The sequence below is a fragment of the Chenopodium album genome, chromosome 22 (genome assembly GCF_948465745.1).
Source record: "Chenopodium album chromosome 22, dcCheAlbu1.1, whole genome shotgun sequence".
Classification (NCBI taxonomy): Eukaryota; Viridiplantae; Streptophyta; class Magnoliopsida; order Caryophyllales; family Amaranthaceae; genus Chenopodium; species Chenopodium album.
In genome coordinates this window covers 40,739,803-40,755,437 of record NC_137855.1, presented here as the reverse complement: position 1 = coordinate 40,755,437, position 15,635 = coordinate 40,739,803, and the positions used below count along the sequence as shown (strand labels likewise).

Here is a 15,635-nt window from a genome sequence, read left to right as displayed (position 1 = left end):
GACTAATTAAAAGAACAAACATGTTGAGAGTTCACAATGTTATTATGCAATGTTCTAAACAAACATAACCCAAGAGAAAAATAAAGCAATTATTTAGCTAGGTTGCCATTTGTGGTGGTAATGGGGAAGCTGTGTTGTTCATCGGAGGACGACGAAACGAATATTACCGGACTCTTGATTGTTGCGTTTGTTGCTGTGATGTTGTTCTATGTCTGCCTCCAAGAACCACCTCGGCGACGTGTGGTTGCCGTGTACCGATGCTACTGATAAGTTTGTCATCCATCGCTTTTTCTTATGTTTCTTGAAGTTTTATGTTTTCATATATATATATATCAATTTTATGTAAAGATCAGTTCATTTAAGTTATATTATTTATAAGATGATCATCTTTACATTTAATTTTATATGTTTGGTTTAGCTAGTAAGCTAGATAAAACCTTAAGCATATACGTCCAAAAAAAAAAAAACTTACTTGAGCATCTTTCAATTGATGAAATATACAAGTATATAGTAACATTACAATTTGGAATTGAAGATTTGAAGGGATGATACAAATGCTGGTGGTGCAAGTGTTGTGCACGTTCATGGATTAAATAATTAATTTGATGTGGATCGCTTAATTTAATACGCAGTTAATATACTACCTTTGATATGTAAGGTGTGTGTGTGATTTACATTTTTATGTACGTTTATTGTGTGTGTTTTTTTTTAATATATACTAGCTAGATAAAATCCCATAAAATGCTTGGTTTTTCAAATAATGTTAAATGTATAGAAGTTTTTTTCTAAATTAAATTGTTGGAAAATTTGCATATTGTAGCCATTTAAAGTTAGTATTTTGCAAATTGCAGCCCAAAAAAACTGATAAATTATAAATTGCAGCCCGATTCAACTTTTTCGTTTTACGTGTCAAAAAATATTCGGTTAAGGTTTTGGGAGCCATTTTAGCCCTTAAGGAGCCAAATTAATTGAGCTTGGAATTAGTAAAAAAAATAACGAAAATGCCTCGTTTTTACAGTAAAAAATAGTTGTCCACAAATCGATACATTTTTGTTACGCAAACGAAACACCTACGTTATTTTTTTGCTAATTCCGAGCTCCATTCGAATCCTTAAGGGCTAAAATGGGCCCTAAATGGCTAAAACCTTAACTGAAAATTTTATGAGCTTTTTTTAGACATGAATGAGCTTATTATAATTTAGGAGTTGGATTAAATAATTTAATTTGTAAGAACATCCCTTCATTTTAGAAAGATGATTGAGTTTTAATTTCTTGATACCATGTAGGCAGAGCTATATAAAGATTAATTTAAAAAAAGTAGTGATTATAAAGATTGTTCAACCCAATAGGTCAATTGACTATTTAAAGAAAATGTTGTTTTGCATAAATTATATAGGAAGCTTATAATATTGATTTTTTATATTACAAAAGTTATATGGTATGAAAACCTTTTGCACGTACAACATATAAAATTAAGTTACAACGAACTATATCGATATATACATATATTTTGGTTGAATATTTAATTTGTATTCTACCACATGACATTTTCATCACTAGTAGGAGATTTTTTTTCAAATCATCTATCAACAATAAACCTTATTGTATATTCCAATTCAAATATACGTACAAAGTTATTTATAATTCAAATTTACACAAATTTTACTGCACTAATATAATATACTTGGTTCATATCTACCCTATCACCATCTACTTACTTGATTCTAAGCTAACATCATATCGAAAATCTAATCATAACCTACAATTATATTAGAGAAGTATAGAACATTAAACTTACATTGCAAATGAAATATGAACATCGATCTAATTTAGATACGATGTACAATTAACTTAGCACCAAATTGAGGACGAAGAGTTCCAAAACCTATAGTAGGAGCATGAACATAAGATGGAGAGAGTTCAAAGGAGAATCGTTGCAAAATCATTGCCAATGCCATTTTAGCCTCTATCATCGCGAAATTCGATCCAATGCATATACGAGGCCCCCATCCAAATGCAAAGAAACACATATTATTATCTTTCGTGGCCTTCAAAAGTCCTTGTGAAAATCTCTCGGGGTTAAATTCCTTTGCATCAGTACCCCATAATTTTTCACAATGATGAATAAAAATAGTTGGCAAATTAACATGTACACCCGCCGGTAGAACCATATCGCCTACTCTCATTTCATGGCTAACCTTTCGGTTTAGGGAAAACACCGGCGAATATAGTCGTAGAACCTCATGTAGTATCATAGTCACCTAAACAAATTATTGGAAGCTCAGAATTAATCATGCATATATACATCAATCATGTCGATCAATCATCGTAATTTTTTGTTTCATACGAAGTATATGCTTAGCTATGGGTTAATTGATCAAATAATTTTTAATTTTTTTCAGTTAATTATACTACTTTATTACGTACTAATAAATCAACATATATTATTTCATATGAACTTTTTTTTTTTTTTTTGAAAACTCATATGAACTTTTTTACCCTTCTTATATATATACACAATTAATTAGTGATAATATAAAGTGGAAATAATTAATTAGCCAAAAAAAAAATAGATGGTTTGATTAAGGGTCTGTTCACTTCAGCTTAATTTTGATTCAGTTCAGTTCAGCTTAGTTCAGTAAATGTGAACAGACCCTAAGGTGGTAACCTAGATTATATCTATAACTGTGTACAATATGCAAGATATATATGCTGCATGGTTAAAACAATTAACTAGCCTATTTACTCGTATGTAATACTTTTGATACATGTTTTTGTGATATTGTGATTACCTAATTAGTCTGCAGCTCGATTAGCTTAATTATCTATGAATATATATACAAAATCACAGACATGTATACATACATACATACCTTTTTGAGTTGGATTAAGCCATCAACATGAGGTGTATTGTGACCGAACGTGGCGAAAATCTCTTCTCGAGCTTGTTCTTGCCAATTTGTATGTTTGCTTAGCAAAACAAGAGTCCATACCAACAAAGACGAAGTGGTGTCTTGTCCAGCAACATAGAACATTTTGCACTCTTCAATAACCTCTTTCATACTCATCTTAAATTGTTGTTGTTTGTTATTATTTCCATGTAATAATTGATGATCTTGTACTCCTTCTAAGTTCGATTTTAGCAATAACCCTAATAAGTCATCTTTAGCTGCTTCACCACCCTCCATTGCCTTTTGCCTCTTTTGAATCATATCTTTCAACAATGATTCCATTTCATTGACGATTTTCGCCTCCCTCTTGTTTGTTTTAGTAGGAAGAAACCTAGAGACGGACCAACCTTTATCAATATCAGCTAGCCAAAGATCTACTCGATTAGCTAGCTAAGGATTATTACGTTATTATTGAATTGTGTATTCGGACGTTCTTATAATAGTCATTTGAAAAATGACTACTATTTTATTTTAACAATAAAACTTATATGATAGGTTTATTTATTTTATTTGAAGAAAAATCAGTCCATTATTTTTATATGATCGGTTCATTTTTATTAAATTTATTAATTGAAGAAAAATTAGTCAATCATAAAGTGCATAATCATTAAAACATTTTGGTTATCATAATTCAATCGATCACTACTGTATAAAACTTTCCGCGAGGAACCCTTCATGTTCTTATTCTTTCATGTGGGACTTCAATTGCCTACCCCGTGACTTTTATCAAAATATCGCAATTGCATCCAATATTTAATTAAACGAGCCCGTTTTTTTTTTTTTAACCCTTTGAAATGGAATAAAAGTACCTGGATCCAGGAATATAAACTGACTGCAGGGCTTGTACAGTAATAGAAGTATGCTCCCTTAAAAGTTCAAACACTCTCCTTCCTTCTTCAAAACTACTTCCAAATGCTGCACGAGAGATTGCATCTGCCGAAAGATTGTGTAAAAATGACCACATTTCTACCTCTTGAGATCCCGTTTCGGGTGTCGTCTTCTCCCATTCTTGGATCATGTCATTGCAACTCGCATGAAATGCTGGTACCATAAGCTACAAAAAATAATTCAAAGTTGTAACAAAATGCTAATTATGAATTTTAATTGAGAAACTATTAAAATGGTCATGCATATTATTCTTTGGTACGTCAATAATGATTTATTACAAGGCGATCCCTATTTTTAGTCCGATCAAATCTTACTCGGACAAATTTTACTCCTTTCATCTCTTAAAAGTTATTTCTGTTTTCAGAGCAATTTTATGTAATTAAACTAGTAAAATAGTAAGATCAGAACTTTAAAAAATGAGAAAATAATTTACTTTAATTTTCAAACTCCCTCCAATTCAAAAAAATAAGAAGTGATGTTTAAATTCCAATGCTTTCAAAAAAAAAAAAAAAAAAAAAAAAAAAAAAGGTATCAATTTGGAATACTAGGTTAGGGTTGTGTTGAGTCTAGCTATTTTGAGTTATGTTAAACTATTGTATCCATAGCAGGTCGAAATATATATTTGTCAAGTCAGTTTTTGACATTATATACTTCCACCGGCTATTATGAATTTATGATTGTACTAGTATAACATAAAATTTTAAGATGGATTAAATTGATATATTACTACGTCCGGTTTTTATTACTCGCATCAAAGGATAATTATTTGTGAGACATAAAATATTCCTTTGTTGCGAGTAACAAGAACCGGGGTAGTATATTTTTTTAAAAGTAAGCTAAATTTAGTATAATAAATTAAATTAAACCTTAATTTTCTCCATATGGAAGGCAGGATTAAGCAGTTTCCTTTCTCGGGCCCACTTATGGCCTTCGAGTCTAACCAAACCATTGGTAAGCCTCTTCAAAACTGGAGTCGATGTTTTTGGAAAATCATAAATTTTTAACATTATTTCTCTTATTTCTTCTGGTTTTGTTATCATCACTGTTGGCGTTGGTCCGTTCCATAAGAATGATCTATCACCTGCATTTTATAATATTACAATTTTTTATATATTATTTTTTTGTTAAAATAAATGTCGTAAGAAAACTAAAAAATCAACAAATTAGAGTATATATACTATGCAATCGTAACAATCATAGCCGGACATATATACGAGAGAATAATCTGTTATATTGACCTTGAGGAATACAAATTACATATAGTTTTGTACACACAAAAAATAAGATGGCTGGATATAGCCCACGAAATAGTATTGTATGAGGTTAACTGACTTAAGGCATATTAATTAAACAAAATATAACATTTTAATTAATTAGAACTTTATAATCATTATTAATAATACTTTTCTTTGTTATAATTAATTGAATCAAATGATTAATTAAATTAATAAATATTGCAATAACTCATTCTATCTAACATAATACTCGTAAGTACTCTATACTTCTAAATTTAAGCACATACTTTGTACAAGGTACATAAAAATAAATAAATTAATAAAAGTACATACATAAAATTTTGTTCCAAAAAAAAAAAAAAGGTTTATGTTTAGAGGTTTTTCACATTTTGATATCAGTAGTATGTCATCAATTTTCTAAACATTTTCCCTTTAATATTTACAAAGTACTCCATATAATAGGTTACTTTGAATATGTCAAGGTATGTAAAGAATTAAAGATATATTTTTGGCCAATTCTCTCCTTTTTTTTGACTTTCTTGTACTATAATTAAACAAAATAATTAGAAAAAAAAATTAATGAACATAAGTAGTATATACAACTAATACTAGCATATATTTTCAGAATGAGCTAATAATAGTTCGATAGTATCATGTTGAGTTACGTTTAACATGGACTAACAAATTACATGGACTAACAAAATTAGCTATATGACTCTTATGAGAGTCGTGAAGGATTGAAAGAATAATAGATAGCTTTAGTTTAGCCTCATAGTTATCCACTAGAGATAGTTTTTCATTGGCATATATACGTATTTCCAAATTAGGTCTAAAATTGACGTATCAATTGATGAGTTGAGAAGTACAATCTAGGAAAGTGAGATAAATAGTTTTTGTCCGAATGAATTTTATGTATCAAATTATTTTCATAAATATATTATACGAAGTAGATGATATTATGCCGTCGTACTTTCTTCAAAAAAAAATGCAGTCGTACTTCGTAAAAAAAAATTGGTTAAAAATTCAGGCTTAAAATTATTATAAAAGTCAATAGTAAAATAGTTTATTTATGTCATGGAGTACTTCACAATTGTAACCTTTACCATTTTCGAAGTAATAACGATTATGATCTCAAATTCTCAATAGATTTACAACAACATCAACAACTAACAACAAAACAATCCTCAAAACTTCAAAACTTTCATTAATTTAATTGAATAATGGATAGATGTAAGAGTTAGATGCACACAACTTTACACACATAAAATAACTAATTTGACATGGAACATGCAATATATATATATGACTATAATTTAGTAAAGACAATTTAAAAGATGTTATAATTAATAAACTTATAATATGTAAATCAAGCTAATTTAATAATAATGATATGATCAAAGTAAACATCATACCATAGTTCTTGATGGTTTGATGATGAAAAGGGAAGATCCGAGGTACAAAATCATTTGAAAAGTGTTCCATTGGCTTAGAAGTGGTTTGTTTCACCATCTTAGCAATTTCTTTGGTGTCACCAAACAATATTCTATAAGATTGGCCTCGAAACCCTTGTTTTTTAAGGCTTCTTTCTAATTTCTTTGGTTTCAACCACACCCAAATAATTGCTTTCCATATCAATGATATTGTAATAATACACACAAAAGAAATTCCAACATTATTATTGCTCAAATTTAGCTTCATCATATTCGATCTACTAATTTATTTATTTTTTTTGGCTGTGTTTGATTATGAGAGAGAAAAAGAAAAGGAGAAAATATATATGTATAGGGAATTATTTGAACAAAATATAGGAATAATAAGAATTTATAAGCTTAGTGTTTTGACTTTTGAGGCCAATATGCATATAATGCATGCATGGTCCATAATTATTGATGTTGTATACTACTATAAAAATTAAGATGTCGTACTTGAAGGGGTTGAGTATCTTATTGTGGAGGGGCCCCAATTACATATTTGTTAATTAATTATTTTATTAATTAATTGAAATTTTCATGATCACGACATCCATTTCATTAATTTTAATCTCTACTTTATTTTATTTTTTTTTAAATGGGGAGGATATATTATAGTGTTCATAGTCACGGAGTTTTATCTATTTAATTAAATATATTATATGAAGTTTCACCTTCAATTTTGACTTATCAACCCGTGATTAGGATATTAAATTAATGTTAATTCGACAGCAAAAATTAGATAATGAACTAATGTACATGAATTTTTTAAAAAAAAAAATAAAATTAGGTGACTTTTGATTGTTGGGTTATTCTCCCCAAATCAGAGTTAAGTAATATTATTATTGTGGTAATAATATTTGTAGTTGTAAGAAAGAAAAAGAAAATTATAAATTAAAAAAAAATGAAGAAGCATGAATGCATGCATCATTTGGACGGTTGGGACTTGTAAGTCCAATTGTTAGTTGTGGCAGAAGGGTTTTAAGAAACCATGAATTTGTACTTGCATTTATTTTGCAGGTAGTTGGAAGCTTAAGGCTTGTAGAGGAAGCTTGGTTGTGTACGAGAAAAGCTAGGTGAGTTGTGTTGAAGAAGTCAAGAAGGATGAACATTATAAATAGAAATGTACCAAGCAAGTAGTGCGTGTGTGTGAAAGAGCCACACCACCATGAAGAAGAGTGAGGCTATAGTTTGCTAGCCTAGCAAGTAGAAGGGTGTGTGCGAGACGGCATACACCGTGAAGAAGAGTGGACCTAGCAAAATGTAGTAGCTAGCAATTGAGAGTATAAACAGTGAGTGCATCTCCAAGTGAAAGAGTGTACAATAGCTGTAGTAGTGAGGGAGGAACAGACGAGATGCAAACACAATATTAGCGTGAGGAGTATTTTAGGATTAGGATTAGTATTAATACCAATGTTAAGGGTACTTACTGTAGACTATTCTAAAATATATTGTATCTAATATTGTAATTGTAGTGGTGGTCATTGTACTCTCTTAATTATTGCTAATGAAGTTGTTTCGTCCGTGAAGATCCGTACCGTGGATTTTCCCCTCGATGAGGAGGGGTTTTCCACGTAAAAATCTTGTGTGTTGCTTTCTTGTTGTTCCGTATTTTATTATATATTCTTCTCGGTATTGTGTTTATCCATTGCTCTGTCCCCATCATTGATATCATGTTAGTTTGCTCAATATGGTACTCCTTTTACTCTCTTTATAATACATAGTTCCAAATAAGGTTACAACAATATACAAGAATACCATATCCTATAAGCTTATATCAAGAAATTCCTATAGGATAAAACTCTAGAACATGATATAGAAATCTACTTCAAGACTAGGTCACTAGCTCTTCACATTTGCTTTACAATCATACACCAAATCAAAATCGCATTCATGTTTTAAACCAGACCACTTTTTGGACTTAAATTTCATACCATGAAACCGAATATATTTTATATGTCAATTCTGGTGATTTAGGAAAACATATATTGATTGTAAAAAAAATAAATAAATAAAAATAAAAAGAAAAAGAAAAGAAAATACTACTCCCTCCGTCCCTAAATTACATTCCTCCTTTCTATTTTTGGTATTTTAAAATTACATTTTCCTTTCTTTTTTTGGTAAGTTTTTTTTAGTAAATCAACTCTCTTTTTCTGTTTTATATTTAACGCTTTCTCGCTTATCCTTACCTAATCTCACTCATAATCCTTGTGCCAAATTACAATGAATATGATTGGTTAAAAATTTTCAATTAGAAACATGTGATTGGTCCTTTTTTTTGCAAACGATTGATGACATGTCATGAGTAATAACTAATCTATCTTTGTACTTCCCATGACATCATTTAATTACTGTTATTTGTCTTATTCTTCACTCCTTAATTTTCGTGTAAATTTCCAAAGAGGAATGTAATTTAGGAACGAAGGTAGAGCTGTCTAATATTTGGGACACTAAATTACATGAAGTAATTCAAGTCAAACAAATTACGGAGAAAAATTTAAAATTGCATATCTTGAAACAAATTGAATACCTACCGTTATGGTTTACTTATATCATAGTGTTATTTTTTTTCACTTATATCATTTTGCTTACATCATTTGAGAAAAGTAGGTGATTCTAGTATTGAGTGGAAGATATCAAATACAATTAGCACCAAAATAATTTAAGCTAGTTGACTTTAATGTTCTAAATATACGGCATATAAACTATCGTCTAATTCTTGGCAAAATATCAACTTTGCAGCCTGCACTCTCCTTTGACATTCTTTCATTTTGGACATTAACTTTCAATTCAATTAATTCTTCCTTCTTTCAATATGGTGTCTCCTTGTCTTGTTTTGTGTACTTGGGAGCAACATCATGGTCCACATGTCTTAGAATCTCAAAGCATGGCTTGTGTAATTAAATTGCGTTTTTACCGGATTTTAAATAATCAAAATTACAAAATTTTAACTTAAATATAAACATTAACTTGAACAATTTTTACTTTTACCGAATTGAACTTATTTGAACTTTTTTTATATAAGCATGAACTTAATAGTCTTTACATACCCCAAATTATGTTTCCCAAAATCCGGTGAATGGAAAAATGTCAATCTTATTATATTTTCACAAAATAAAGCAAACTATAAGTTTTGGGGTCATTTAAATTCCTAACACATCCTAAGTTAATAAATTGAGCAATACTTTAAATTATGCTTGTTTTATACTTTCTCTATTCTTTTTACTTGACCTGTTTCTTTTATCACGCTTGCCAATGCAAAACTTTAACGATCAATAATTTTAATTCTCCATAATTAAAAAATATAAAAGTTATATGTTATGATAGTACTTATTGAAACGAATTCAAAATGATCCAACATGAATATGTTTTTCCTTACATATTATTCACAAAACACGGTCAAATAAAGGGTGTTAAATAGTGTAAAAGTCAAAACGGGTCAAGTAAAAAAGAACGGAGGAAATGTCATTTAATTTTACTTGTTGTAAAGGGCATACCCTAAATAAATTTAACACGTCTTTCTCATTTAGTATAATATATAAACTAACATTGTATTAAAACTAACGAAAGCAATGACATCATATCACACCGTTGCCAGTGCACCTAGTCAATGATAACTATAGTTGTGGCTAGGAAATTAAAGCCGGCAGTAGAAAGGAATGCTGATTAGCAGGTTTGGAAAATCTTAGTCTATTTATACTTTTGAATTATACTATATTGGTGGCTTAAAACGTTTTTCACATATATATTGTTACAGGCTTAAAGGACCAACGCAACCAAAAGCTTTTACAACGTTGCACTGCTTGTGCTGAGTTTTTAGGCAATACATTAGCATAATTAAACTTACAAATCATACACTTTTTATTTCCGTAACAAGAACATATGTATTAATATGTGCATGCATGTCCTATACTATGGCCTTAAATTATTTACAAGTATTTCCTCTGTTTAATTTTAAGTGTAACGTGAAGGATGAGCAACATCAAAGAGATGTGAGAAATAGAAAAAGAAAATACATTACAATTAAAAAAGAACAAAAAAAAAAGGTATGATTCAACGAAATCATATACAAATATACAATACAAAAATAAACTACTTAAATTTAAACTCGGCTTTATTATTGTTTTATTTTGTGCAAATCGTAGCAATATATTAAATCAAAGAAGCATAATTTTAGATACGACGTAGTATTAAGTTAGCACCAAATTGAGGACGAAGGGTTCCACGGCTAAAAGTAGGAGCATGCTCATAAGATGGTGAGAGGTCTAAGGAAAAACGTTGCAAAATCATAGCCAACGCCATTTTAGCCTGCATCATCGCGAAATTCGATCCAATGCATATGCGAGGCCCCCATCCAAATCCGAAGAAGCACATGTTTCCTCCGGTTGCACTCAAAATCCCTTGTGCAAATCTATCTGGGTTAAACTCTTTTGCATCAAAACCCCAATATTTTTCACTTTGATGAACATCAATCAGTGATAATTTGACTTGCACACCAGCTGGTAGAATTGTATCTCCTACTTCCATTTCGTGGGAAACTCTTCGTGTAGTTGAAGGTAGTGGTGGATATAGTCGTAGAACCTCGTGAAGTATCATGTTCACCTAGAAAAATTAAAGCCCAAGAAACAACATAAGAATACTGTTAGGTACAAGTGTGAGTATGTTTGTCTCTCGTTGAAAGACTATATATAGTGATTGATGTTATAAGCCAATTAATTATAGAAATGTATGTAATAAGTACCTTTTTCAGCTGATTTAAGCCATCAAAATGAGGTGTATCATGGCCAAAAATCGTGATAATCTCCTCTCGAGCTTGTTCTTGCCAATTTTGGTGTTTGCTTAACAAAACAAGGGTCCATGTCAACAATGTTGAAATGGTGTCTTGTCCAGCAATATAGAACATTTTGCACTCTTCAATAATTTCTTTCATACCCATTTTAAAATGTTGTTGTTTGTTATTTCCATTTAAAAATTGATGATCTTGTATTCCTTCTACGTTCGATTTGAGCAATAACCCTAACAAATCATCTTTAGCTGCTTCTCCATTCTCCATTGCCTTTTGCCTCCTTAAAATCATTTCTTTTAGCAATGACTCCATTTCATGGAGAATTTTCGCCTCCCTTTTGTTTGTTTTCGTTGGGAGAAACCTAAAAATAAAAAAAAAAATAAAAAAAAAAAGAGTTATGAAACTCTGCCGATAGCTAGATAGTTATATATATTTACTTACATCAAACGCGTCACAACATGTAAGTTATACAACTTATATGTTATAAGTCTTTAATACTTAATCATACGTCCATGTGTATATAACTGTTATAGCCTATTTGGTAGGAAATAGTCAAATAGTTACACATGTGGTTATCGAGCTAGCTTATCACTACAAAGGGTACGTACACGTACATTATTTTTGCACGAAAAGTCACATGTTAATGTGTATAATATAATTAGAAAACTAACCAACCAAAGGATATCAATGCACTTACGTACCTAGATCCAGGGATATAAACTGACTGTATGGATTTAATAGTTATTGAGATGTGTTCTCTAAGAAGTTCAAACACTCTCCTTCCTTCTTCAAAACTACTCCCAAATGCTGCGCGAGAGATTGCATCTGCAGATAGATCGTGTAAATACGACCAGATTTCGAGCTCACTCGATCCTGTTTTCGATGTCATCTTCTCCCATTCTTGTATCATGGTCTTACTACTCGCTTCAAATGCTGGCACCATATGCTAAAACAATTCCAAAATCATAATAAGCAATATAATTAATTTAAATTTTAAATAAAACCTCCCTAATATAATTCCAAAATAATATAGAGATATGTATTCCAAATCTATGTTTATTTGTAGGTTTTTTATTATTATTATTATTACTCTATAGTCTATACTAGTAGTTTATAGTAGTATATATACTATACGTACTTTGTACTTCGTATATGATTATATGTCTATATCAATACAGTCGGTTATTAATTGGACTTAAGACCTAAGATCAAACCTCGCTTTATTGCCTCAATAAATTTACATAGACACGAAAAAAATTACGATGAAAATGAACCTTTAGTTTCTCCATATGGAAAGCAGGGTTGAGCAATTTTCTGTCTTGAGCCCATTTTTGGCCTTCGAGCCTTGTTAAACCATTAGTAATCCTTCTTACAAATGGATGAGGTATTATCTTCTGAAAATCATAAATCTTCATGAATATTTTTCTTATTTCTTCGGGTTTGGTTATAATCACCGTAGGTGTCGGTCCATCCCATACAAAAGATTTTTCACCTGCATGTATGCATGCCAAAAAAATTAAATTTTAATTATTATACACTTAATTATACCCTTAAAAAACAAGGAATTAATTAATAGACCAAAAGTCAGAAAGGGCTACTACAATAGATTTAAGGTACCTAATATATAACTCAATTTATTATTATATATTAACTCGCACGTGAAATTTATAAAATTAAAGACAGAAAAAATAAAAATAAAAAAATAAAAAAGACAACAAAGTAATAAATGTGACGTACCATAGCTCTTGATGGTTTGAAGATGGAATGGGAAGATCCGAGGGACATAATCATTGGAAAAGCTTTCCATGGGCTTGGAATTGGTTTCGTTCACCATTTTAGCAATATCTTTGGTGTTACCATACAAAACCTTGTAAGGGTGACCTTGTAATCCTTGTTTCGTAAGGCGTTTTTCGAGTGCTTTAGGCTTCAACCATATCCAATTCAATGTTTTCCAAACCCATGCTATGATGATAATACATACCAAGGAACTTGCAATGTTGTTTAAGAAGTTAATCTCCATAATAATTATATTTTACAAAAAAGATTTTTGTGTATAAAAGATTTTTGTGTATGTATCAAATTATAATGAGATAACAGAAATTAATTAATTGAAACAAAGATGAGGAAGAATAATATAATAACTCAATATTTAAAAGAATTGTGCTTTGAATTTTATGAGCACCACTAGTCGTGCATTATTTTGCTTATGACGTCACTACTTACTTGGATAATGTTAATGTCTTTTAATCCAAGAGACGACATCAAACACAAATTGGCTAAGTAAGTTTTAGAAATTTAGGGTCAAGAGTTCTAGACCTAGACATCAGGCATATTAAATCCATGCAATTTTGAATTTCGATTCCTACAAGTAATTATCTAGTGATATGATAGATGTTTCAACTTTTTGAATTTGACTTTGTTGACGCTTATTGTTTTGAACAATGATTTCATTCATATTTTTTGTGGGTTATACTTATATAAAAGTTTTTACAAAAATTACTCCCTTCATTTTTAATGAGTATGAAATAATACTATATTATCGAATGGTATTAACTTTAAAAATGATTAAGTGTTATTCTTGATGTGCATAATCATGTAATCCTATGTGTAGAACGAGTGACTCTATAATTATATGGGTTAGAAAAGCTAATTTGTAATCAGGCAAATAAGTGACAAGGGAAAAATTATTTTATTAATAAAAACTACACCAACCTTGACATTTGTATACCTTATACTTTTCAAATTACATATCTTTACGGCTTATTCATGCCGCTTCTTTATTTATAATAAAAAAAAATTAAAACAAAAATTATAATTTTCTTATTTAGATGTGACTTTTCTTTGATGGCGTTTGTTTAAGTCTTAGCATGACATGCATGCATGAACCAAATCTATGCGAGTAGTCGGTTTCAAATTAGGTATACACTAACTTCTCAGCCTCTCAGCCTCTCAGGTCCATTTGAACCAATCTATTTTCTTTTTTTCTTCTTGTTTGAAACATTTTCAAACTAACATGATCCACATAAACTAGGAGTAGCACTTTTATACTATCTCCATTACATATTATTTGCAACGATTAGACATTTTTCCTCTCTATTTTATGTCAAATCGTTGTAAATAATATGTAACGGAGGTAGTATATTTTTTTTTTTTACTTAATCATAACTTCCTCAAGTCGTGTACACGTTATGGTGAAGATTTGATCCCATTACCTCCAGGGGCACTAATAAAGCAGTCAACAACATAGCTAATTGACGTCTATCTTTTTTTAAATACTACGAGTACTGTAGTACAATTTTAACATAACTTGGTATCATAATTGACTCAAATTGGGCGTGTGTACTTGTGAGAATTTATTGGGCCCCTAATCTTAATAATATATTAACGGACCAATATCTATCAAGGCCTAAAAGGCCCAACTAACGGAAATGACTGCTTTGAGGAATTGGATCCACCAAGACTTACCCCAAGCGGCCTGCAACTTACGCCCATTTAAAGATATCCAAATTCTGCTACTACCTATTATGCCTCAAAAAAAAAAAAAAAAAAAAAAAAACACTAAACTACTACTCCCATTACATACGTAGATACGTTGTCGTTTGGTAATAATTGTGGATGATTAACTTAGATTAGTTGGTCTTGTTTTAAAAATAAAATAAAATAAAATAAAATAAAATAAGCACCTAACTAGATTAGCTAGTTAAAGTTTTAAAGGATGGTATACAAGATCTGAAATTAAACACCGTCTACATTATTTGCTTTTGTGGCTCTCAAAAATTCCATGAGAGCGAGATAGAGGGAATGTATGAATTGAAGGTAGGGCATATCCAAGTATTAGAATCAAAGAATTACATAAATCTCAACCATATGTAGTGATTGAAAATGCATGACAAGGACACAATGCAAGTTTATATATGTACTCTATGTAGCAACTTCAGGTGCAAATAATCTAAGAAAATAGAACTAACCAGCATACTAATTTATGCACCAAGTATATATAATCCAAACTACTGCAGGTTGGATTAGTTGGCCAACTTAATCATCTTAAACACCCACTAAACCCCCCCAAAACTCAAAAACACAAAAATAAAAATTCCTACTTCACTTTCCATTATTATTTTGAAAATGACATTTATAAATATTGTAAACATGAAACTTGATTTGCTAATACATCTCTGACAATTCTATTTAACAGAACCATACCCAAATCCTAACTACTCTTATAAGCTCAATTACATAAAGATTAGATATAATAATTTGTTGATTTAATTAAATAACTAATTTGATTATTTAAGTAATAACAATA

The 15,635-nt window shown here is 30.2% G+C and overlaps 2 protein-coding genes across 2 annotated transcripts; both read right to left on the bottom strand.

Moving 5' to 3' along the window:
• Nucleotides 1-1,676: 1,676 nt before the first annotated feature.
• LOC145604473 (cytochrome P450 72A397-like) lies at nt 1,677-4,846 on the bottom strand. Its single transcript, XM_081660357.1, has 4 exons — nt 4,706-4,846; nt 3,761-4,005; nt 2,874-3,282; nt 1,677-2,261 (listed from the first exon to the last, which is right to left on the bottom strand). Exons 1-4 carry the CDS (start codon nt 4,844-4,846, stop codon nt 1,830-1,832), a joined length of 1,227 nt encoding a protein of 408 aa, XP_081516483.1. The 3' UTR covers nt 1,677-1,829.
• A 5,774-nt stretch (nt 4,847-10,620) lies between these two features.
• On the bottom strand, nt 10,621-13,378 carry LOC145605677 (cytochrome P450 CYP72A219-like). The gene is made up of 5 exons (XM_081661749.1): nt 13,067-13,378; nt 12,604-12,821; nt 12,031-12,275; nt 11,285-11,690; nt 10,621-11,145 (listed from the first exon to the last, which is right to left on the bottom strand). Exons 1-5 carry the CDS (start codon nt 13,347-13,349, stop codon nt 10,717-10,719), a joined length of 1,581 nt encoding a protein of 526 aa, XP_081517875.1. The 5' UTR covers nt 13,350-13,378; the 3' UTR covers nt 10,621-10,716.
• Nucleotides 13,379-15,635: the final 2,257 nt, after the last annotated feature.

What these genes read in the sequence shown, in the direction of transcription:
- LOC145604473 (XM_081660357.1), bottom strand. Translation starts at nt 4,846, where the DNA reads ATGTTAAAAATTTATGATTTTCCAAAAACATCGACTCCAGTTTTGAAG. An exon ending in TCCATATGGAGAAAATTAAG is followed by an intron (nt 4,006 to 4,705) that starts GTTTAATTTAAT and finishes TATTTTTTGTAG; the next exon opens with CTTATGGTACCAGCATTTCA. An exon ending in GCTTAATCCAACTCAAAAAG is followed by an intron (nt 2,262 to 2,873) that starts GTATGTATGTAT and finishes TAATTTGTTTAG; the next exon opens with GTGACTATGATACTACATGA.
- LOC145605677 (XM_081661749.1), bottom strand. Translation starts at nt 13,349, where the DNA reads ATGGAGATTAACTTCTTAAACAACATTGCAAGTTCCTTGGTATGTATT. An exon ending in TCAAACCATCAAGAGCTATG is followed by an intron (nt 12,822 to 13,066) that starts GTACGTCACATT and finishes GCATACATGCAG; the next exon opens with GTGAAAAATCTTTTGTATGG. An exon ending in GTTTATATCCCTGGATCTAG is followed by an intron (nt 11,691 to 12,030) that starts GTACGTAAGTGC and finishes TTTTATTTTTAG; the next exon opens with GTTTCTCCCAACGAAAACAA.